The following is a 26268-nucleotide window of genomic DNA, read 5'->3' on the forward strand; positions in this document are numbered from 1 at the left end:
GAGCCAGCTTACCACACGGGTCAGGAGGCCCTGGGGATTGAACCCTGGACCCTCCATATGGTAGACAGTTGCTCTATCAGTTGAGCCATGTCCACTTCCCTGTGTCTTAATATCTTTCATCTGTTCCTTCAGTTCAATAAGTTGACTCATCATATTTGTTTGAAAATCCTTGAACTACATTCTCTCGCCTGCTTTTTAGTTCATTAAACAGTGCCATGTCTTCCTGTTTCTTAGTATGGCTTGTAATTTTTTTTTTACTGGTGTCTAGGCATCTGTTTATCTTGATAGGCTTATTCAGTTGGTTAGCTTCTTTTCCTAGAGTTTTATTTCATTTTGTTTTGTGTGAAAGGTCCTTTTTTTTCTTTTTAAAGTAGGAGTAATGATCTGATTTATTTACAAGCATAGGATGAGTCCTTAACCTCCCCCAAGGGGTCCTCTTTGACACTTGGTTCCACTTATTCTATATCCTTATAGTTGTCCATGTTCCTCCAAAAAAGTATTAAGACCATAAAAAGGAAAGAAAGATGAAGAGAATAATAACAACTTTTTCTTTTCTGGTACAGGGGGCTTGGGAATTGAACCCAGGACATTGTATGTGGGAAGCTGGCACTCAAGCACTGAGCCACATCAGCTTCCTTGAGTTGTTTTTTCAATCGTTTTGCTTATTGTTTGTTTTTGTTTTTTTTCAGGAGGCATCAGGAACCAAACCTGGGGACCGCCCATGTGGGAGGTGGGCACTCAACTGCTTGAGCCACATCTGCTCTTAATAATTTTAAAAAGGATGGAATAGGAACTATAAAAAAGTCAGGAAAAAATAAGTAAGAGGGAAAAATCATAAAAAATAAAAAATAAAAAATGAAGAAGACAAAGAAAAATAGGGAAAAATTAAACTAGAGAAAGATAAGAAAGGAAATGAAGACTAAACAAGAGAAGGTGGAATGAAAGAAAAGCAAAGGAGATGGAAAAATGAAAGAAAGAAAAGAAATAAAGAAAATAAGGAGAAAAAAGGAATAAGAGGAAACAGAAAAATGTAGAGAAAAATAGGCCTCCCCCTCAGACCACTGGCAACCGTCTCAGGCCCTTCAGCCGGCCCTCCACAGTTAAGGTACCTAGATATAGAGAAAAATAATAAATAATAATAAAAACCTAAAATAAATCTCAGTCTAAGTTCTCTGCAGCAAGGCCGCTCGTCCCGCCGCCTCCCCGCCCCCAGGGAGCCGGCTGGGTGCCGCCAACCCCATGGAGAGCTCCCTGGCTCCCTTCTCTTCCCGGCCGTTTGGGCACCTGACAGCTTGGCTCGCAGACGACCTCTCCCCGTCCCCCTTTCCCGCAGGTTCATTGGCGTCTGGCTCCTCCCTCACCAGGGCTGTTGGGTGCCAGTCAGCCCACCCCGCCACTGCCCCAGTTCCTCTCTCCAGGGCGAGGGGAGCGACAGCTTGCCTGATCAGCTCCCCCCTCCCTTCTCCCTGGAGTCCCTTCAGAGCTGACTAGTGTCCTCCTTTTCCAGAAACCAGCTGAGATCAGTCCCGCCCGCCCCATCTCCCCCTCCCCACTCTCGTCTCCCTTAGCTGGCTGGCTGCGAGTCTCCACACCTGTTTCTCCTGTCGCTCCCCCATCTTGGCACCGGGATGCGCCCCTGGCGTCCGCTGGCCTTCCGCACTCTAGGGGCTGGCTGAGCGCCGTTTTCCAGCCAAATCTTTCCCAGCTTCCTTCTCTGCCGGCGGGCGCTGGCTTGCCTGCCTTATCTCTCATGGCTTCCCTCTATCCCCACCAATGGGGCCCCCTCTCTGGCTGCCCTTTCCAATTGTCCCCGTGGGCCCATGGCTTCCCGTCTGCCAGGTAAACCTGCCTACCTTCCCAGTTCCTGGAGGAGGAATTCAGCCTGCTGCACCCTACTCCGCCATTTTGTAACTCTCCACAATAATCTTTTGAGGAGCTGAGATTTGAATCCAGGTACTCTTCCTTCAGAGTAAGAGTTCTCTTATTGGCATCTTCAAACTCATTATATTAATCTTTTCCTCACCAATGTCTCTCTTTCAACCTTCTCCATTTCAGTTAATGGCATCCCCACTCGCCAGTAGCTGGTGTTATAAACTTCTTTACTTTTGACTTCTTTATCCTCCTAATCCAATTGTCATCAATTCAGTCAACTTTACCATGAGAATACTTCTCAAATCCATACTTTCCCACTTCTGCTATAGCTTAGGCCTTTACTATCTAGAGGCTGGCTCTGAGCCCTGGATAGCAGACCACTGCACTGTTTTTTCATGGGTGTGTGTGTTTTGATGTACCAGAGTGGGGGATTGAACCTGGGACCTTTTGTGTGGGAAGCCGTTGCAACCATTGAGATACACTGGCTCCCCTGCATTGCTTCCTTTTGATACTAGCTGTAATCTCACAATTTTTTCCATCATACTGCACAGACAAACATTGTCAATCCTCAGGCCAGCACATGTGATGAAATACATTTGCCATAGATGGACTATGGACTGTTGCTTACAAACTGATTTCTTTGCCTACACTCTTTTCCTGATTCACCCAACTGCCCATCTGCTATGAGTAATTTTTCAAACACATCACCTCCATACTTGAAAATATTGCTTCCTGTCTCCAGAATGTGTCAAACTTTTATATAATTCAACATATTATTTCATAAATATTTATTGATAACCTACTATGGGCCAAGGTACTATTCTAGGCATAGGTGAACAAAAGTCATTGGTGAACAAGTCATTCAAGTTGGTCATATTGTGGTACCACCGGATCATTCTGTCATCATCTTACCTTACTTTGTCTCAAACATTCCATGCTCCAGTTAAAAAAAAAATTACTTTGCCAAACCTGCAATTTAATGTCTTTAAGTCTCTCCTAATTGTATTGTTCTCTGAGAAGTGTTTGTATGTTAAGTATGACTTTATAGTACACATTATATATGTCATGAGACTATAATTAACAATAATTTAGTATTTAACTGGTTGCAAGCAACAACCCCAGGATGTATGGTTTGGCAAGTAGTAATAAAATGGGGTCCCAAATCCAAGCTTTCTGACTCTAAGTCTCATATTCTTTGTCTTTATAATATCTTGCCTCCCTGTATCATTTCTCTTCTAGTTATACCGCTATTCACTCCCTAAGCACTTTCTGATATTCACTACAATTTCTCCTCTTTGTCATATTCTCTCTTTTCATTACCTTTTTTCCAGATTCTTATCAGATTACCTTCACTTACTGTAATTAAAAAATATAATTAAATTTACATAAAATTTAAATTATAAATCTGATTACATAAGCAATATGTTGTTCATTTCTGAAAAGACAGAAATTGTAGGAAAGTACACTAAAAAAATTATTTCATTACTCACAGACTACCACTATTAATATGTATATAATTCCAGGCCTATTTTGGTGTGCATATATATTGAGAAATACATACAATGTACTCATTTTGTAGTTAGTAATTTTATCTCTTTAACACACTGTGAACATTGTTCTGTGATTAAAACATGATTTTTAAATGTCTACATGATATGGATTCCATTGGCTAAATGTCATTAAAATTTTTTTTCTGATTTTTTTACAGTGCTAGAGGCGTTAAATTATTGCTTCTTATAAAAATAAGTTCCTTTATTCCAATTTGTTTAGGCCTTGAACCTTTTTTTTAGTTCTTTCAATTAATTATCAGTATCCAATTCTTTGTTGACTTTTGGGAATTGGTAATAGTTGTTAACAGTGCTAGACATGTAAGTGCTCAATATCAAGAAGTTACTAAAATGGAGAAAATCTTTAAGGCTTGGCACTTGGTTACAATAATGACTTCTTTATAATAAAGGATAGCACATAGATTTTGTGAAGTAAAATTTTCACATTAATAGTGATAATACGTACTGCACTATTTTTTAATGTAAAGCTCAATCTATATTAAAAATAAGGGATACTGAAGCTTATAAATAGTACTGGTCCTCCCTTTTGTCTTTGAAATTTAAAATTTATCTTCAACATATCCAACAATCAATCACTGCAAATTTAGTGAGCACATTTGCAATGACATAAAGGAATGAACATAATTAATGAAAATTGGAATGTGCAGTTATTCTTTCAATGATGCATTTTACAATGGGTGGAGGCAAAATTCAAAGACCATTTCAGAGGTAAAACTGAGCTCAAGTCTAAACCAAGGGTTGGCAAACTGTGCCAGAAGTTTGGCCTAAATAATAAAACAGTGCATATAAATAGAACACATAAGCAAGTTCTTACTCTCCTTTCAGCTTAGTGTCTGAAAAAGGTAAATATAAGCAAACCCATTTTTTTTCCCTAATAAGTGTTGCAGATTAACAGAAAAGGAACCACAATTTAAAAAGCAGCCAAATACATTAGGAAATTGGTCAATGACACAAGAAGTGAGAAAAAAAAAATGAACATAGTTCACAATTGTAGTAAAGTGATAGAGTAAACCATAACATAGATTCACAGAAATTTAGAGTAGGATAGAGCCTTAAAAATCAGTTTAGAGATGAAAAAAAACTGACATCCAAACTAGGTTAAGTGACTTGCCCAAGGTCACACAGCTAATTACCTGCAAAGTTGGAGGTCCACTCTACAGTTAGAATGAAAATGATATGTCAATATTACAACATATATTTTTCCATTTTAACATTTATGGAAGTTGGAAAAATAGGACACCTCTCACACATCTACAGAAATAAATCCTTTTATTTTATAACATTCCTTTTCTTTTTAGAGATGCATACAGTACTTGTAGCTCAAGAATTCTGAGGAAAGCAATAGGAAGGCCTGGCACTATATTTGAGAATTACACAACTGGGCAGCAAAATAACACCTTTATAAATGTCATGACATATACAAATAAAATTTTTGTGTTTGCACACAAAAAATAGGGAAGTTACATTCAACACGTTTTCTTAAAACGTGCATTTAAAATGTTGAAATGTTTTCTGAAACTTTGGTCATCATGCTTTATTATAACTTGTTAAATTTCACAATTATATAGATGATTGAACCCCAAACATATGCAAATATATCACATTAACAGCAGCAAAAGCAAGCTAATACTGTACAATCATATTAGCAGACTGATTTCAGAAATACATGTTTTCCACAAATAGCACACAAAACTTAGCTTCTGATAACATAGTTCAATGACTTGTCTTCCACTTCATAAACTAAGGTTGAGTAATGAGAGATAGCAGAACATGATTACATAATAAAAGTATATTTTTAATCACAAATCTAATTGTACATATAGGACAACAAATTATAGTTTCTATTGAATAGAGCAAATGAGTGGACTTTCCTCAAAAATATTAAAATTGGATTCTGTGTTACCTCAATTTAATGAATATTAGGCTATATTTATAGTTTTAGGTTTTTCTGTGATAAACGCAAGTGATAGGGTTGATACAGGACAGATGTGTACTCAATGGCTACAGATAAAAATAGCCATTTACTTAATTTACTGAATGAGAAGTGCAGGCACTGAAAATGTAACTTTAAAAAAGTTCCATTTGTCATCATGTAAACAGTATGTTTACATATTTCATCAAAGTAAGATTCATAATTCATTTTAAACTGTCATATCAAGCAATTCTTCCAAACTCTTTTTGATATGTGGTGATTGAGATGCAGCCTGGTTTAACAAATTCTGACCCATCTGTGCAAAAAGTGCTTTAGATAATTTAGCTGTAGCTGTTCGTATATTTCCTCCAGCTCCAGGTAAAGACCCACTATTTGTCATGTTTCCTAAGAGGTGCCATAAAACAATCAACACTTTCTGTTCTGTGGCATGGGGCTTCCTTTGATAAAGTTCCATAACAATATCTGAAACACAGAAACACAGAGGTTTTATATACATTTATATATATTTTAAAGATTTATTTTTTAAACTTATTTCTCCCCACCCTTTTTTTTTTTTTTTTTTTTTTTTGCATTTGCTATGTCTGTTTGTTGTGTGCTGGTCTTCTCTTTTTAGGAGGCACTGGGAACCAGACCTAGACCTCCCATGTGGTAGGCAGGAGCTCAATCACCTGAGCCACATCCTCTTTCCTTATATATATATACATTAATATTTTTAAATAAATTTGCTTAGCAATTAAATAACACCTAAATTATACTAAGCTTCTTCCCACACCATCTTTCTTAAAATGTCAAGCATCTTAAATGTAATGAAATAAGAGGTCAGAAACTTTCCTACCAAAGATTGGAATTTTCAAGCCTGAGAATTCCACATATAATGATTAGTTTAAGAAAAACTGATACAGAAATCAAACCCAAAATTCATCTTGATGTTTTCCAAATGTAATTACATTTACATTTCCAAATTTACATTTCCAAATGTAATTAAATTATAGAACTTATATAAAACGCATATTTTAAAATATGAGTTTTCCATAAGCACCAAAATTTGATTGCCTGTATTTTTCCTGTATTATTTCTGCTAAAAAGATGATTAAACACTGACTGAAAATAAGCACGAAATTTTTTAAAGTACATTTTTTTGGATAAAAGTTTCAAAAGGTCCTTTAGTACATCATTACACAATTTATTTCTACTATATAAGGTAATAGTATTTAATTTGGTAACTATCCTAAAATTACATTGAAATGCCGATCTTAAGTTAATGAACAATTTTAGAAAATACAATAAAAAATACTTACCTGCAAGCTTTTCAGTCATATCCTGTTTTGCTTTTCCATTTAAAAACTGAGCTTTTGTGCAAAATGGCTGCAGAAGTAAGTAATTGTCTAAACAAAAGGGACAATACAGACATGTTTAAAGATTAATGAGATCTTATTATTTTCCAATATATAGCATTGAAAGGAAAAAAATGATTCATTTTTAGAATGGAAACGTCTTAAGATTTTGTAAATCTACATAGTTAATCACTATTTAAAATCTCTATAACACTGTAACAGGAATAATCTTATAGTAAATGAAAAATAAAAATAACTCAGAGTATTAGGATCTACCATATGTATAAGAAAGTAAAATATTCACTGATCTCTTAGGTATCTTATTCCAAATGATAGTATAAGTTTATTAAAAAAACAGAAAAAAAATTACCTTTTTGGGATATTTTTCATCTTTACTGATTTTTTTACACTCTTAATTTTGAAATAATTATAAATTCACAAGAAGTTGCAAAGATAAGAGAGAGATCCAGTATAACTTTCTCCCTGTTTCCTCCAACGGTTACATTTTATATAATTATAGTACAATATCAAAACCAGGAATTTGACATTGGTACAATGTGTGTGTAGTAGCTCAGTGTCATTTTATCACACATGTAAATTTATGTAACCACCACTGCAGTCAAGACACACAACTATTTCATCACCATGAAGGCCTTCCTCATCCTACCCCTTTAGAGTAACATCCATCCCCCTCCCCTCCCACCATTCCAAACCTCTGGCAACCACTGTTTTCCTTCTCTATAATTTTATTATTTTGAGAATGTTATACATAACGTTTTTTAAAAAAATGGTATTGGGGCCAAGGAATGAGTCCAGGACCTTATATTTAGGAAGCTGGCATTCAACACATCAGCTCCCCTGTACTGGTTTGTTTGCTTGCTTGCTTGTTATTTGTTTTTAAGAGGCACAGGGGCCTGAACCTGGGACCTCCCATCTGGGAAGCAGGTGCTCAATGACTTGAGCCACACCCACTCCCCTGTACATGACCTTTGGAGATTGGCTTTTCTCACTCAGCACAATACCCTTGAGATCCATTCAAATTGCTGTGCGTTCTCAGTATTTTCTATCATTTTATTGCTGAGTTTTATTTCATGACATGGATGTATCACCATTTATGTAACCATTCAGCTGCTAAATGATACTTGGGTGGTCTCCAGTTTTTGGCTATTATTACAAACAAAGCAGCTAGGAACAAATGTGTAAGGTTTTTGTGTGAACATAAATTTTTATTTTTCTGGCAGACATGCCCAGGAGTACTTGATGGGTTGTATAATTGTAAATTTAGTTGTTTTTTTTTAAAGAAGCTATTTTCCAGAGTGGCCATACCATTTCATATTCTCACTAGCAATGCATGAGAGATCCAGTCTGTCAGCATTTGGTATTGTCACTATTTTTTATTTTAGCTGTTCTAATAGGTATACAGAGATCATGACCTTAATTTGCATGTGTATTTCCCTAATGGCTAGTGGTCTTGAACATCTTTTCATGTGCTTGTTTGTCATTCCTATATCCTCGTCAGTGAAAGACTCTTTCTTCCTGTCTTTTACCTGTTTTCTAATTGGATGTTTGGCTTTTTAAACTGTTGAATTCTGAGTTTTTTATATGTTCTAGATATGAGTCCTGTGTCAGATACGTAGTTTATAAATATTTTCTCCCAGTCTGTAGTTTGTCTTTTTATCTTCATAATAGCATCTTATGCAGAACAAATGTTTTAAATTTTGATGAAGTCCAACTGATTGATTTTTCTTTTATGGATAGTGCTTTGGTATAATGTCTAATAACTTTTCGCCAAGCCCTAATGTCCCTAAGACTTTCTTTTATGTTATCTTCTAAAAGCTTTGTAGTTAAATTACATTTAAATCTAAGATCCATTCTGAGTTAATTTTCTATCAGATGTGAAGTTGAGGTTGAGATAGAGAAAAATACTGAAGGTCATTTTAATGAGATACTATTTAAATTATTACATTAGTAATCATTAACATAATTTAAAGTACTGTAGAAAAATGAAAAAAGTTGTTTATGACAATGTTGAATTTAAAAATTGGATAGCTAGGATTTCAGCTATATATATAAATATATAGGAGCAGGGGAGTGGATGTGGCTCAAGAGGTTGAACACCCGCCTCCTCCATGTGAGGTCTCAGGTTTGGTTCCTGGGACCTCCTAAAAAAAACAAACAAAACAAACAAGCAAAACAAATGAAAAAACCAATTCCATGAAGTTGATGTAGCTCAGTGTTTGAGCACTGGCTTCCCTTATACAAGGTCCTGGGTTTAATCCCTGCTCCAGTACCTTAAAAAAAAGCATGTGTATATATATGTATGTATGTATGTATGTATGCATATATATGAGAGATCAGGAAAAATGCTAAATTGAAATGAGTTGTATTAAAATAGAAGAATTACTGGTGATCAAATTTTTTCCCTTAATTTTGATTTATTACCTTTATAATAACTTATATTTAAAAATTGGTAAAGAAACAAGAGTAGGAATGCTTAAGTAAAGTAAAAATAATTTGAGATTTCTTACCTACATGCTGACTCAATGCCTGAACAACATTTGTGGCAGCAGCATAGATCCCTGGATTCTTAGAATTCAGGTTGTTATCTACTATTGCTGGAATTAGCATGTTGATTATAGGAGATAAGTTGTCTCTAAGCAAAGGAATCATTTTGTGCATTGTTTCCAGAGCCACCAAATTTACTTTACTATTGGAATCATGAAGTCGAGATTTAAAAGCATCAAAGATCTGAAAGTAAATTGGTAAATAATTTAAAGTAAAATGTTTAGTTATTATATTTCAATTTCACTATAGCATTTCATAGTATTCCTTTATTCTACTGTTTAAAAACATACATACAACATCCTATTTAACCTGAACTTTGATAACGGAAACTTTATAAAAATGTGGATACTAAATCTAAGTATCTTAATTTCCTTAGCAAAAAGAGAAAGCTTCAAAATCACTCTTTAAGACTTTAAACATCCTAATAAATTAAGGTTGGTGTGGCAGTTTGAGATTATTTTATGAATCCCAAAAAGAGAAAGATTATGTTTGTAAAGCTAATCTGTTCCTCTGTGTGTGATACCCTTTGACTGCATTAAATTTATTGAATTTAACTTTCTAGTTTACATAACCTGGTAATGTGGCACTTTTCTTTTGAAAATTAAGAGACAACACAACTGTAAGTAAGTGAATCTATGGTATGTTTGCTAAGTTTAATGCAAATTTATATAAATCTAAAAAAAAGAATTTAATACATTATAGAATTAGCTTAAACTAAATTCTGATGAAACATAAGTTTTCTATGCTCTGGAACTACTGACACTTATTAATATTTCATTTTATTGCTGGCTTTCTTCCTAAAGGTAGGTATGTAAATTGGTATACATAGACTTCTAACCCACACGTGAAGTTTTATAATTTATTCTGGTGCATTGTCAGGTCTCTTAAACATCTTTGTTTTTAAAATATTTATTGATTCACTCAACATATATTTATTGAATGCCAGGTTCTAAGAACTCTGAGACTATAGATCTCTCAAGGAGCTTACCATCTAATGGGAACAATCAGATAAATCAGTGGCTATTTGCTTATTAGTTTTTCAATTACTTTGAATTGTCCTTATGTACCTTTTTTTTTAAAGGAGGCACCAGGAAATGAACCTGGGACCTCATATATGGGAAGCAGGTGCTCAACCACTGAACTACACTTGCTCCCCATTATGTACTTTTTTTTTTTCTCTTGAGGTATTGGGGCTGGGAATTGAACCCAGGACCTTGTATGTAGGAAGCGAGCACTCAACCACTGAGCCACATCAGCACCCCGTTCCCACTTATGTACTTTTAACATATAGCAAAACCTAAGCTCTAAGGTCCTGAAGATATTCTCTTATGTTATCTTCTAAAAATTTTGTAGTTAGTTCTTAAGCTTAAATCTACGATCTGCTTTGAGTTAATTTGTGTAAGATGTGAAATTGAAGTTGAGATAGAGAAGAATTGAAAACTAAAAAATAAGGGCAAGGAAGGTCAATTTAATGGCATCGTATTTAATCATTAAAAATAATTTAATTCTTTCTGATAAACTTACTTTAATAAAATACTAAGATTTAGAGGCAATTTTATATTAATGCCACAAATTTCAAATGAAGATTAGTTTCAATAGGTCCTTACCTTCACAATGTTTCCAACAACAAGCTCTTGATTGTTTTCAGTATCTGATAAAAGCTGCTTAATTCCATTAATACGATCACGAAAGTCTTTTGCATTTAGTAAACTTGTTAGAACTTTAATATACTCAGCACTTTCTAAGGAATTACGGGGAACTGATTTTCTGGTGATTTCACGAATTTCGGTTACCTCTCTAAAGTGAAAGAAAGGTAAATTTAATTTCATTGTTAACACCTTATTAAAAAACACAAACATACTAGGTTGGTGTAACAGTAACTGCAGTTTTGCATTGTTGAAATTTGACATTTGATATTGTCATACATTCTTAAATATTGGTTATGTTATACATCATTTTAATGTGCATTTCTCCCTTTATGTTTTTTTGCTATTGCCTTATTACTTGGTGTTTATTTTATATTTATTTTAGACTATGGAAATTATGTTAGACAAAAAGTAAATTCTAGGGATTCTCTTATTTGAGTTCAAAATGGGTTGTAAAGCAGTGAAGACAACTTGCAACATCAACAACGCATTTGGCCAGGAACTGCTAACAAATGTACAGTGCAGTGGTGATTTAAGAAACTGTGAAGGCAATGGGCACCTTGAAGATGAGGAGCATAGTGGCTGGCCATCAGAAGTTGACAACGATCAATTGAGAGCAGTCATTGAAACTGATCCTCTTATAACTACATGAAAAGTTGCCGAAGAACTCAACAATGACCATTCTATTGTTCTTCAGCAGTTGAAGCAAATTGGAAGGGTGAAAAAGCTCGATAAGAGGGTGCCTCATGAGCTTACCGAAAATAAAAAAAATTGTCTTTTTGAAGTGTCGTCTTCTCTGATTCTAAGCCACAACAACTAACCATTTCTCAATCAGATTGTGACGTGCAAGAAAGGTGGATTTTATATGACAACTGGTGACGACCAACTCAGTGGTTGGACCGATGAAATGCACCGAAAATGCAACACTGGCCAAGAGAAAGGGCCCAACTCTTCTCCACAACGTCTGCACATCACAAAACCAACGCTTCAAAAGTTGAACAATTTGGGCTACGAAGTTTTGCCTCATCTGCCATATTCAACTGACCTCTCGCCAAATGATTACCACTTCTTCAGGCATTTTGACAACTTTTTGCAGGGAAAATGCTTCCACAACCAGGATGCAGAAAATGCTTTCCAAGAGTTCACTGAACCCTAAAGCATGGATTTTTATGCTACAAGAATAAACAAACTTATTTCTTGTTGGCAAAAATGTGTTGAGTGTAATGGTTCCTGTTCTGATTAATAAAGATGTGTCTGAGCCTAGTTATGATGATTTAAAATTCGTGGTCCAAAACTTTTTCCTTTTGCACCAACCTTCTAATAAAGAATTCTCATTATACATTTATATTTCAGAAATTCACAAAATGTTTCTGTTTGAGCTATGAAACTTATCTTCAGATTTCCTTTATGGGTTACAACCTGTGTTCTTAATATTAGAGAGTAACCCACAGCCATAATATCTGTGTCATGCCCAGAACGACCCCTTGGTTCCGTGATTCTTTAGGTGGACTCATAGGACTCAGCATACAGTCATATGAATGGCTAAGATCTATTATAGCAAAAGGTATAATGCAAAATCAGTAAAGAGAAAAGGAGTGCAGGGCAAGTCCGGAGGGAACCAGGTACAAGCTCCCATGAGTAGTGGAGTCACACAGGCTATGCTTGATTCCTTCAGCACTGAATTGCGAATACATGTGTGAAATGTTGTCAGCTAGGGAAGCTTATTAGAGACTCAGTATGCAGGATTTTTACTGGGACTGGTCAAGTAAGAATCCTCTGCTTAGCACATACCATAATTGCAGACTCCCAGAAGGAAAGTAGGTCTTTACCACAAACCGTACCATTGCCTAAACTATTTAGGCACAGTAAACCACCCTTATTATTACGGAATAGTGATAACAGTTCTTGAAATTCTCTTTGCCAGATGATAAGCAAGGGCTGATCTTGTAAGCAGGTCTTTCTATGGAGAGTAATCTCAGGCCTTCTAATTTAACTCTTTTCTGTAAAGGTTCTCTGCCCTGTTGAGATCTAGTTGAGTTATATGAACCTCTTTTCCAATCTCACGTCCCAGTGAAAATTAAATGAGCCGATCTTCTCAAGGAACGGTAGGAATTCTTCTGAAATCCAAGTTCCCAGATGCCAGCCAAGGGCCAACTTAGCATGCAGGATTTTCTACGGATGGCAGTCTTCTACATTATTACTTTTCTATACAGTTTCTACAGGGAACATGCATGGGAAAATTAGGTAATTGAGACCTGCAGGATTTACTACTATTGCACTGATTTAGTACCAGTAGCAAAAAGCATTCTATGGTTATAAAGAGGTAACTCAATGTGGCAGATGATGATCCCTTTCAAAACTAAAACCTGCAAATTGGCAGGTTTTAAAGACAATGGTCACAATTGCCAAAGTTACCCCTATTTCAGTGACTTGCACTATTAAAATGAGTACCATGGTTGTTTTAAGAGTAGAGATAAATGGATGATTCAGAATTATCCTGAATACAGACACAGGATAGAGATTAAATGTAGATTCTAGATGCATTTTCCTTATATTTTTGTTTAAATAAATTAATATGGGGGTTAATTTGTGAAATTATTAATTCTAAAAGGAGAATAAAATTTGTTTTTAAACTGAAGGCTACACAATACATAAAAGGCAAATAAATGAAAAAGAGTAGAAGAGAAAGATCCTCAAGTAGCCATCTAAATACTGCAACCTGTTTTGAAAGACAGCTTTTTAAGCTACCTCAGAAAATTTAAGGATTTAAAACAGGATGGAATTGATAGTAAAAATAACATTTAATATGCCTTAAGAGGAAAAAGGTAAAGTAACAGCCATATGGAATGATTTACTAGTATATGAACACTAATAAAATTCAGAAAAAAGAAAAAACATTAAAAATGACCACAGTACACAGCAGCATTAGTTATATAATACATTGACTATACAAAGCAAATGTAATAACAATGTATTGTATATATAGAAGTAAAGTACATGATAACAATAGCATAAAAGATGAAGGGTATTTTGCAAGTATACAAAACCAGAAAATATTACAGATACTTATGTATCTATTTCAAAAGTTTAAAAATAATGCTCAAAATATATTTAAACATACACCAGAATGTTCCAAGGACTATTTCTGAAAGATTTTTTAAAAGAAGTGTGTAATCAATGTATTAAATATTGTTTAATAGTTTAAACAGGTTACAAAAATGTATATATATATTTATAAACACATTTTCTGGTTTGTAGAATTATGGGTGACTGGTTAAATTTTCCTTTTATTTATTTTTTGTAATACCTTTACTTCATGATGACTGAATGATTGAATTTCACAGGAATACAACTAATTTACAGCTCTAAATCACAGTAACACTGAATCAAAAACACTTTATCATGAAAAAAAACATGACCTGAGAAAATTTCAGTTGAATTTTACCATTCAAGTTTCACATTATAGAACTGTACATATAAAAACAGTGAAAAACTGAGGAGATAATGGTTTAATAGATTGAGGGAAATAATTTATAATGGCATCTCAGTTATCTAGAGGTCAGATATGACTATAGTTGAACAGAAAGCATGTTAAAGGAAGGTATTTGAGCCACTAAAATAATGTCATGAAGTCAAGGAAGCAAAGTTCATTCATTTTATTACTAGAAAAACTTTTCAAAGTCTCACTTAGATCCTATTTAATGTTACTTGACATATAGTATGCTTTACATGATTTCTCACCCTATACTAAATTGGAGAAAGATTCCTAGAGGCAGGTACAATAACAGCAGAGAGAAATAACACATAATAGTGAATAAAAAGAAGTGCTATAAAAACTATTAAGGAACTCAAAGAGCAAAGCCATTTGGACCAATCAGTGAGGCTTTAACAAACCTAAACAGGGCTGAAAGAATGAAAAATATAAATGATGACCCTAAAGGTTTAATTTTCTTTAATAGATTCTGTTTGCAAAAGCAGGAAAATGTATACTAATTAAGAAATAGTTTCCTGGAATAGTGAAATAAAGTTAAAGAGATGTACAGTTGTGCCCCATATCCACTGATTCGTTATCTGTTGATTTAGTTACTGTGGCAGTTTAAAATTATGAATCCCCAAATGAAGAATTTTATGTTTTTTTTTTAAAATAGCAAGTGCAGGAACTTTAAAAAAAAAGATTTATTTATTTATTTATTTATCTATCTATCTATCTATCTATCTATCTATCTATCTATCTATCTATCTATCTATCTCCCCTCCCCCCACACACACACTGGTTGTCTGTTCTCTTTGTCTGTTTGCTGCATCTTCTTTGTCCGCTTCTGTTGTCAGTGGCACGGGAATCTGTTTCTTTTTGTTGTGTCATCTTGTTGTGTCAGCTCTCTGTGGGGGCAGCACTGTTTCTGGGCAGGCTGCGCTTTCTTTTGCGCTGGGTGGCTCTCCTTACGGGGTGCACTCCTTGCGCATGGGGCTCCCCTATGTGGGGGATATCCCTGCGTGGCAGGGCACTCCTTGCGCGCATCAGCACTGCGCATGGGCCAGCTCCACATGGGTCAAGGAGGCCCGGGGTTTGAACCGCGGAACTCCCATGTGGTAGATGGACGCCCTAACCGTTGGGCCAAGTCCACCGCCAATTTTTATGTTTTAAACTAATCCATTCCTGTGCATATGACACCCATTCGACTGGATTACATCAGTGGGACATGACTCATGTTGATTCATGGTTCTCTTTCTGGGTCTGATATAAAAGGAGACACAGAAACTCACTCAGAGAAAAAAAGAGGTATCTGATTCTGCAATGAGAGAGAGGACTGCTTAAGCACAAAGTTCCCAAGAGGATGGGCCCACGGAGCAGATCAAGAGGAGACCAGCCCTGCTATATGCTTAATAGCTTACAGCTGAACTTGGGAAGACAGCAGAACAGCCAAGACTGACATTGGTGGCAAGCCCTAGCCTGGTTGCTCAAATCTGAGCTCTAAGAGACAGTGGATTCTGAAGGGGAAGGCAGAGACCTCTGCAAAGGCTTGGTGGCCATCTTGCTTCACCATGTGGCAACAACACCAGGATCAACAGTTGACTTTGGTGAGAAAGCACCTCTTATGGTACCTTGAGTTGGACTTTTCACAGCCTTGGAACTGTGAGACTTACTCCAAATAAATATCCTTTATAAAAGCCAACATATTTCTGGTACTTTGCATTGGCAACCCTTTGGCAAACTAAAACAGTCATCCATGGTTAATCACGGTGAAAAAATTAAAACATTGGACATTTGGAAAATTCCAGAAAATAAAAAGCTAAATGGTTCATAAGTTTCAAACCGCCCACTAAGCATGTATAGGCTGAAACATGATGAAGTCCGCCAGCACAGTACATGCCTAATCTCCCTTTATCCCTATACCCAAACTCCCTGTGAAACTTGACTGCAGTATGCTTCTAGCGTTCTCACTGATTGCATTCATTGCAGCATTATTGCAGTGCCTCTGTTTAAGAGAACCCTTATTTATTATAATAATGGCCCCAAAGCACAAGAGTAGTGGTGCTGGTAGTGCTTCTAAGTCTAAGAGAAACTGAGAAGTGGCTCCAATAAGTGAAAAAGTGAAAAAACCTCGATATGATTAAAAAAGAAAAGAAAATCGTATGCGGAGTCTGCCAAGTTGTATGGAAAGAACAAATCTTTGATTCATGAAGTAATGAAGCATAAAGACAAAATTTGTGCTAGTTTTTCTGTTGTACCTTAAACTGCAAAATTAACTGCTATATGAATAATAGGGTGTTGGTATTCGCTTAATATCTGCAGTTTCAGCCATCCATTACTTTTAAGTTTACTTAAAAGTAAACTTGAGTTATCTATACAATGCTCCCTACAATGCCAAATAAATAGGATATTACTACATATATCCTGCTTATAAAATACAAAAAATTTAATTTATATAAAAAGAAATATAGCACCTTTTTCACCCATGTCAACTGAAACCATAAAAGTCCCTTCAGAGTAAAAGCATATAGGGATAGCTTAAGGTAACTTCTCTCCACATAAGCACTTTATATTGTGTCTTGCCTGATCAACTGTATTGCTCAGTGGGCCTGAGGGCAAAACCTTCCTAAACGATGGGCGATACAGAGAACAAAACGCCTCCCTATAAATTAGTGTTTCTCAAAATGTGGTCTGTGGAACTGTACATCAAATCTCCTGGAGAACTTGTTTAAAAATGCAGATTCCTGAGTCCCAAATGAAATTTCAAGATTGAGAATATGTGTGTGTGTGTGGGGGGGGGACTTGAGAGTCTGTATTTTAGCACACTGACCTAAGCATCTTAGACAGGATAATCTGTGAAATCATTGTAGTAAATCATCCCCTTGAAGTGAAGGCTCACCACCTAATCAGGAGGAGGCTGGCCAGATACGTAAATTAACACTTTGCAAGCCTTGTTCCTAGTCTGCCCAATAAGGCTGTAGTCTTGGTTTGACATATCTTAACTAGACTGAAATAATAAAATAAAATGAAACATGGGCTTCTAAAAGTCTTATCACAAGAAAAGGATTATGACATAAAATAAAAACAAGCAAGTCCTAATTAATATTACAAATAACGTAAGATTTCTAAACAATATGTGAAGCTTGAAGCAATGTACATCTGTTGAGAAGAAAAATGATCTATGCAAGTCTAGGGTATTATTTGGGAAATAAAAACAGTCTTGGAGGAGAGGCAGAATGCAGCCCAGGATAGGAAAATCCAAATCTATAAAAAATTGGCTGGGATGTTTAGGCTAGTCCTTAACATTCATTGTTGTCTGTTCGTCTGTCCATCCATCCATCCATCCATCCATCCAACCATCCATTTACTTATTAGGAGGTATGTGGGGATCGAACCTGGGACCTCAAACATGGGAAGCAGGCACTCAACCATTGAGCTATATCCACTCCCCTATTTTTTTTTTTATTTTAAATTTTTTATTTAAAAATATTTTCAAACTTCCAGGACAGTTACAAAAATAATACAAATCTCATATAGAGAACTCCAATGTATCCCTAAACCCCACATACCAAGATTCACCAATTTTAACATTTTGTTACATTTGCCATATCATTCTATTCACTGATCCATCCATCCATCTATCCATCCATCTATCTCGAATGGTCCTTCACATTCTTAAAGCAGAGGCTGGGTACTATTAGCTGGCAAACCAGTTTGTCTGGCCAGTACAATATTTTTTAAAATTCTGAATTAGTTACTAACACATAAAAATTGTGAGTTTATTATTATTTTTTAAATTGTCTTTTCTTTAAAAATTGAAAATTGGAAGAACTAGATAAAGCAGTCACATGGCAACACTGTGCTGGAGCTAGGGAATAGCTGCCCATGTTTAACCAGGCATGAGCTCCCGGTCTCTCCAGTGGTCACCTGCTTGCTTCACTCATCAGATCTCCTGTTAGATCCGTGCAGGCATTTGTATTGGCCATTCCAGCTTAAAGATATTAAGGCTGAAATTCACTCTATTTCTAATAAAAATTCTTACTACAAGATTCTTTCATATCTCAGAGTTATTAAGAAAAAATAGATAATGCCCACCAATCACAAGAAACCATCGCAGTGTTCTCAAACTTGGCTGCATATTGGAATCACCTGAAGGGCTTTAAAAACTTCTCATGCCTGGGTCTGACCCACAGAGATTCTGAGTTTATTTGTCTGGGGTTCAGCCTGGGCATCAGGATTGCATAAAGCTCCCCAGATGATTCCAATAGAAAAAAAAATGTCTGAGAGTAGCTTTTTTCTGGTTGGGGAAATGACAGGTGATTGGTTAAAGTCTTCTTTTAAAGTTTGAATTATATGAAGTTTTTTTAAAACCGTAACTATGTATTACTTTTATACTTAGGAAAAATAATAAAGGTTATGAATTTTTAAAAACTCAGATTTGTAAAACTTAGGCCTAATATATATATGTTTCAAAAGATTTTTTAAAATTTATTCCCCCCCCCCCCCCGCCATTGTCTGCTCTCTGTGGCCATTTGCTCTATGTTCTACTGTGCCTGCTTGCATTCTTTTCAGCGGCACCGGGAATCTGTGTCTCTTTTTCTTGCGTCATTTTGCTGCGTCAGCTCTCCGTTTATGCATCACCCCGCCTGGGCAGGTTGCACTTTTCGTCAGGCAGGGTGTCTCTCCTTGCGGGGCGAACTCCTTGCACGTGGGGCACCCCTACGCAGGGGACACTCCTGCATGGAGTGCATCAGCACTGCACATGGCTCAGCTCACCACATGGGTCAGGAGGCCCTGGGTTTGAACCCCGGACCTCCTATGTGGTAGGTGGATGCTCTATCAGTTGAGCCACATCCGCTTCTCAGGCCTAATATTAAGTTCAATAACGCTGAAGCTTTACTAATGAAAACAAATATGTTTGGCTCATGTAAAAGCAAGTTGCTGGGAATAAATAATTGCCTTATTAAATCTAATTATCTCACACTTTATAAGACCTTCCCACACTTTAATAACTCCATTAAAATTTGACCCATACCCCTGGGATAGTTCATGAAAACATTCAAATAAGACTATTATCACTAGGGAGTGATTTCTCTAATGATGTGGACTATTAAATGATCTTACCTTTCTGAAGAATTGAAAGTATCTCTAGAAACAGATGTTGACCTTGTATTTACAACACTGCCAGTATGAGAACGTCTTCCTTTTGCTGAAGGAGTTTCTAGTGGTAATTCTCCCAAACCCTTTAAGTAGATATGAAGAAAGGCAGTGTAATACATATCTTAAAACTAATCAGGTGAAATAACTTAGATAATGTAATTTTCATAGGAGTAATTATTGATCTTTTTTATGACTGAATGCATTTTAGTAATCTGATATTCTTACACTTTAATGGGTACCAGGTACATAAAAATCTTGTAATTAGTAAATTAACAAAATATGTGATCTCCTAATAGGAAATTATATTGACCTGGTAAAAGAAAATGTTTAAAATAAATTTAATATGCTGTATTTTATAATTACTCCTTAAAAAACTTAAAATCTAGAAAATATGGACACATTTCATAAACAGTGAATTCTTATGCAACACAGAGTATGAGAGTAAATATTTCGATAAGAACTATTTAAAGCCTCTTTTTTTTTTTACTGGTAATTGTACTTGGAATAATTCACAAAATGCAATCTGCCTCATTTTAGTAAAATAATTTTTTGCATGGCTATGTTTAATCATTTTATATAAATTAAGCTAAAATCTTTTAGATTAATATGCAGAAAAAAATATTCTAAAATGAACATCCCACCACACATCTTTGAAATATTATTCCGTCCTAAATGAATTCTTAGCCCAAAGTTTCCAGAGAGGAATGACAAATTACAGCACAAAAATTATACACTACTAAGGCAAATATTTTTGGAAAAGAATACGTTAATAGACTACTTTTTCATAAGACACTCTTCACATTTTATTTCACTTGGTAATCCTTCAGTGACTCATTCAACAGACATTAATGAATCCCCAATATCTACGAGGATAAATAAGACATGGCGTTTATACTCAAGGAACTCCTATAAATGCTCTGCAGTGTGGAAGGAGCTCTTATAATGGAACATACAAGGTAAATAAAGTTGGGACCAAGCATAGTAAATATTACTGTCTTCATGTTATAAAAATTCTGGTGAGAGATATGAAATGAGGTGTCTAAAATTACAGTTGCCAACTCTCAGAATTGTGACTCAAATGCAGGTCTTGTAACTCCAATAAGCCATATTGCATTCTACCAAACATCAAGTTTCTATTCAATAAACATTCACTTCTAAGGCCTGACACAATATGTATATTTACTGAGTACTGTGTGGTTGCTGAAATGCTATTATAGATACACTCTGAATGATTAACAGAACAATAATCAAAGAAATAGTTATTTCTATCTTCTACCTTCTAGGGCAAATAAACTCCACTTTTAAAGTTTATAAAACAAACTTTTTCCACATACCTTTTGGCGTAAGTTTTTAACAGATTCCTTAATATAGGGCAAATCTTTAGATGGGACATACTTTTCAAGCATTTTATCAAAATTAGGATGACACATCATAAGGAAAAGCATTTTTCGGCCATAATACCTATGGATATTTGAGAAATATTTAAATAATTTTATATACAACAACAATTTTACTTTCTATCCTTAGCTGCAATTTTTTCAAAGAGAAAAATATCTACCAATATCAAGATCCCCATCTCTATTTTAAAGTAAAGAAATGAAATGTAGTAACTGGACTAGAGAATATCAGATTGCCTTGCCTTTTATAAAAATCATTATAACTTCCAATCTTTCAGATGAGGGTCATATGGAGGGCTAAATATTTGAGTTTAGGGACAATACCTTAAGTGGTATAATACTGAAAAATTGTTATAGCAGGGAATAGTGTAATTTCAGATATCATGGAAGGGTGTTTTGGAGACAATTTTTGGACAAAGGGGTCGGAAAGCAGTTCACAATGATACCATATAGACTTTCGTCCTGTTTTTAAGGAGGTCTGGCCCTAAAATTAATTACAGTAATACTTTTGCCCATAACTTGGAATATATGGTACTGGAGGAATCAGAGAAGACAAGTTTTTTTTGGGGAGCGAGAGATAAAGATGATTTGGGGATCATCTATATCATATCAGATCCCTTCAAATATTATGAAATTGCAGAAAGGGAGGAAAGCTAGCTGATACAGGAGAATAAGTATTACTTTTCTCTCCCTACAACCAGAATTAGGTCTACGTCCAGATAAGTAAATCTTAATCAGCTATAGCTGATTATACTTTTTTTAGTTTGAAGAGTTGAAAACTGTATGTCCACTATAGGGCCCAAGAATACTGGAAGGGCTAACACAAACAAGCAAGTAAGCAAAAGGGACACAAAATGTGAGAAACAGTACAACTTGAAAATTAATTTTAACCATTTTATAATTTTAAAACTTCAAATAAGAATCTAAGAAATGCTAAAATGGATTAGAAGAATGATAATGCCATTAAAAAAACGTTAAGATGTACACAAAGCAAGCATTAAGAATCTTTTTTTATTCGTAATAAGTCTTTCATGATCTGACTCTGATGATTTTTTCCCCCAACTTTGTTGTGGTATGCAGAATTTCTAAAATGGCTTCCCAAATATATCCTACCCTAATTCCCAGAACCTGTGACTATATCACTCCTATGATTATGTTATGTTACAGGCCCAGGTGACCTTAAGATTATCTGGGTGGGCCTAATGTGAACACAGAAGCCCTTAAAAGCAGAGAGTTTTGGGAAATGGACTTGGCCCAGTGGTTAGGGCGTCCGTCTACCACATGGGAGGTCCGCGGTTCAAACCCCGGGCCTCCTTGACCCGTGTGGAGCTGGCCCATGCACAGCGCTGATGCGCGCAAGGAGTGCCCTGCCACGCAGGGGTGTCCCCCGCGTAGGGGAGCCCCACGTGCAAGGAGTGCGCCCCGTAAGGAGAGCCGCCCAGCGTGAAAAGAAAGTGCACCCTGCCCAGGAATGGCGCCGCCCACACTTCCCATGCTGCTGATGACAGCAGAAGCGGACAAAGACACAAGACGCAGCAAATAGACAGAGAACAGACAACCGGGGAGGGGGGGAAATTAAATAAATAAATAAATCTTTTTTAAAAAAAAAGCAGAGAGTTTTTGTGGCCGGTGGCAGAAGAGGAAGTCAGAGAGATTCTAAGCATGAGGGGATTTGACTGTCATTGCTGGCTTTAAGACTGAAGGGGCTGTGTGATAAAATATGCAGGTGGACTTAAGGAGCTGACAGCAGTCTCCAAAGGACAGTCAGCAAGGAAGGAAATGGGGACCTCAGTTCTACAACAGCCAACAATCTGAATGAGCTTGGAAGTGGCTTCTTCCACAGAGCCTCTAGGTAAGAGCCCACAAGGGCTGTCACTTTGATTTTGGTCTTGTGAGACCCTAAGCAACTGTTGAGTCATGCTGGACTTTTAACCTAAATAACTGTGAACTAATTAATTTATGTTCCCTTAAGCCACTATGTTTGTGGCAATTTGTTATACAGCAAAAGGAAACCAGTACATTTACCATCTGCATTAGATGTTGGTATAATGGGTTCCACAAGATTGACTCCAATACCCTAAAACAATGGACTTCTATATCTTAAAATATTAAAAATGTAATATCCTTCTTTAATCTCTATGAACTCAGGATTCTTCCTTCGCTCTTTTAATCTATCTTCATATATAATTGTTATAAAATTTTAGATTGGTACGGGACATTATAGATCAACTAGTCACACTCTCATTTTTATAGATGAGGAAAGAGTTAAGTACCTTGCTTCAGGGAAAACAGTAATTTGGTGCTAGAAATGGAATCTGGGCTTATGACTCTGTTTAAAATTTCTGTCACTACCACAGCTAAGGTACCACTCACATCTTAATTTTTCAGTCATTTTTCTGGGAGTGTTCTTTACCATCATAAAGTGGTTCTTCAAGTATAGCGAGGTAATGCTTTGTTTTCCATTTTGTTACCTGACTTTTCCATGTGTTTCTGTTTCCTTGATTTACCTGACAGCTTGGAAACTTATCATTTTTCCCTAAACTTACACTTGCCCACAATGAAGTTCTTCCACCACTTTTCTGCCCACTCATACAGTCTTTTGCCTTTTTCATGCAGTTTATCCTTATAACTCAGCACTAACCAAAAGTATGTAGTGTCATCTGTAAGTTTGGAGAATTCACTGTGCATTCCCTCTGTTAAATCCTCATTCATCAATTCCAGTAGATCCTACTTCTACATTTAGAAAAATGTTCATTTTTTTAAAACCTTTGCTTCCTACTTTTAAGCCCTTATGCTAATATAATAAGCAAATATTATCATCTATTCACCTGGTTTCTTGTGAGCTGTCCTGGGCAAACCTAGCGGCAGCTGGTAATATTCTGTCAGCCATATCCTTTGTTCCAGATAAAATACGTTCTGGTTCCATAAATTCTACTACATCTGATAAGTGCTGGGCTGTACATCTTCTTACTGCAATGTGCAAATGGCTATAAGGAGACATGCTCAATTAAAACAAAGTTGACAAAGCTATATAAAAAAATAAAAAGCAATTTTGAAACGTTGAAGTATGAACCATTTTCCAGAAACCTTTAAAGTGAAAAGATTAAATGCTCCTAACACTCAGCAATGATCTTTGCAGGCTAAAGTGGTAAATTATGTGCATTAGTTATCCCTCTCCAAGAAGATAAAAATGAAGCAAAAGAAAAAAAACTCAGCATTACTGACATTTATTTAGTTCCAGAGCTACAACTTTAAGCAATATCATTAGCACCTAATACAATGCCTTTCTCAAGGGTATTATTCAAAAAAAAATTTTTTTGAGTGAAATGATACTGACATTTGCTTTTTTTGTCCTTCAATATAGGATGCAAATGATTCCATTTTCAGTTTAAGGACATCTCAAGATTATTATGATTATTACCTTTGTCCTCCATTGATAAGAGAAACAATAGCTCGTGCAGGAGTTACATTATTAACCATAGCCCTCAGTGCTTTGTCAACATCTTCTCTTATAAATGTATTTGATTCTCCAGCCTTGTGCAACAAAACTTTTACTGTAGTATCTAATTCTTGATCCATGCTCTTTTTCAGGTAAGTGAAAAGATCACTTAAACAGACCACAGCAGCACGAGAAACTCCAGAGCGTAAATTTTTCACCTAAAAAAAATTTCCAAAGAGTATATATTTTGTTGATGTTCTGAAAGAAAATCAGTAGTAATGACTTGGAAACCACTTTTACTATTAAAGGAATGCATTTTATTGTTATTTTAAAGATTTATTTTTATTTATGTCCCTCTCCCCCAGTTCCCCCCCATTGTCTGCTCTCTGTGTCCAGTCGCTGTGTGTTCTCCTGTGTCTGCTTATATTCTCATTAGGTGGCTCCAGGAACCGATCCTGGGACCATCTGGTGTGGGAGAGAGGTGATTGCTCTCTTGCGCCACCTCAACTCCCTGTTCTGCTACGTCTTCTTATTTTCTCCCCTGTGCCTCTTGTTGCATCATCTTGCTGCACTAGCTCTCAATGTTGGCTGACACTCCTGCACAGGACGGCATTCCTGCACAGGACGGCATTCCCACGCAGAGTGGAACTCCTACACGGGGCAGCATTCTTGTGTGGGCCAGCTTGTTCTCACCAGGGGGCCCTGGGCATCAAACTCTGGACCTCCTATATGGTAGACGGGAGCCCAACTGGTTGAGCAATATTCATTTCCCGAAGGAATGTATTTTAATAAGTATTCTAAAATCAGCATCTGATAAAATTTAAAAATGTTGCAAAGGCATGGATTACTTTACATACAAGTCTATTCATATCATTTAATAGTTTTTTTAAAGATCAAATAAATGTGACATATATATTGAATGTCATTAAAACAATTCTTAATTCAAATGAAAAATAACTTTACCTCTTGAACTACTGCAAAACTTGTTTCATGCAACTTTGTGTTCAATATTTCAGAATGAAAGGCAGCTAAGCATCTAATAAAATTCAGGCCTTCAATTTTCTTCTCCCTATTGAAAAAGAAACAATTAACAAAAACATTAAATTGGGCTCAAGTAGAACAGGATCTTAGGTGTTTTCTTTTTGTGTATGGAATATTGCCAAAGAGGAGATACTGCCTATTCTCCCTTATCATTTGGAATTGTAAATTAAAAATACGTAAAATTTTGTTTGCTCCAATAGAGTTCTCTTTTATAATTCAAAAGATCTTTTTTTTTTTTAAGTTTTACTCACACACCATACAATCCACTCAAAGTGTACAATCAATGGCTCTTGGTATAATCACAGGCAAAAGATCTTTTAAGAGCCAAAACAACTACTGACAGTCAAACTAAGTTCATTCTTTGTAATTAAATGGAACATTTTCACTTTAGTAAGAATGCTATAGTCCTTCTACAGAGTAGAAGTGAAAGGAATAAAACAAAAGAGGGAAGCAGTAAAAAAAACATGGAGAGAGAGAAAATATATGATAGTAGTTCACACCCACTAGGATGACCATAATTAAAAAAACAACAACAACAGAAAAATAACAAGTGTTGACAAGAATGTGGAAAAACTAGAATCCTTCCTTATACATTGCTGGTGAGAATGTAAAATAATGCAGTTACCACAGAGAACAATTTGGTAGTTCCTCAACAAGTTAAACATAGACTTACCATAGAACCCAGCAATTCCATTTGTGTACAAACAGAAACTTGTACATGAAAGTTTATAGTAGAATTACTCACAATAGCCCAAAGTGGAAACAGTCTAAATGTACATCATTGGATGAATGGATAAATAAAATGTGTTATATACATATACAATGTAAAATACAAAATAAT

The 26268-nt window shown here is 35.7% G+C and overlaps 1 protein-coding gene across 1 annotated transcript in view; it reads right to left on the reverse strand.

Moving 5' to 3' along the window:
- Window positions 1-4692: 4692 nt before the first annotated feature.
- TOGARAM1 (TOG array regulator of axonemal microtubules 1) overlaps window positions 4693-26268 on the reverse strand; it is a 127551-nt gene continuing 105975 nt past the window's right edge. Inside the window, 9 exon segments of the mRNA XM_012521568.4 lie at window positions 4693-5835; window positions 6672-6758; window positions 9236-9455; window positions 10880-11069; window positions 19515-19633; window positions 20885-21011; window positions 23776-23934; window positions 24369-24604; window positions 25350-25455. Of these exon segments, the coding sequence (XP_012377022.3) occupies window positions 5582-5835; window positions 6672-6758; window positions 9236-9455; window positions 10880-11069; window positions 19515-19633; window positions 20885-21011; window positions 23776-23934; window positions 24369-24604; window positions 25350-25455 (1498 nt within the window). The 3' untranslated portion in view covers window positions 4693-5581.

Source organism: Dasypus novemcinctus, chromosome 3, assembly GCF_030445035.2.
Source record: "Dasypus novemcinctus isolate mDasNov1 chromosome 3, mDasNov1.1.hap2, whole genome shotgun sequence".
NCBI classification, from domain to species: domain Eukaryota; kingdom Metazoa; phylum Chordata; class Mammalia; order Cingulata; family Dasypodidae; genus Dasypus; species Dasypus novemcinctus.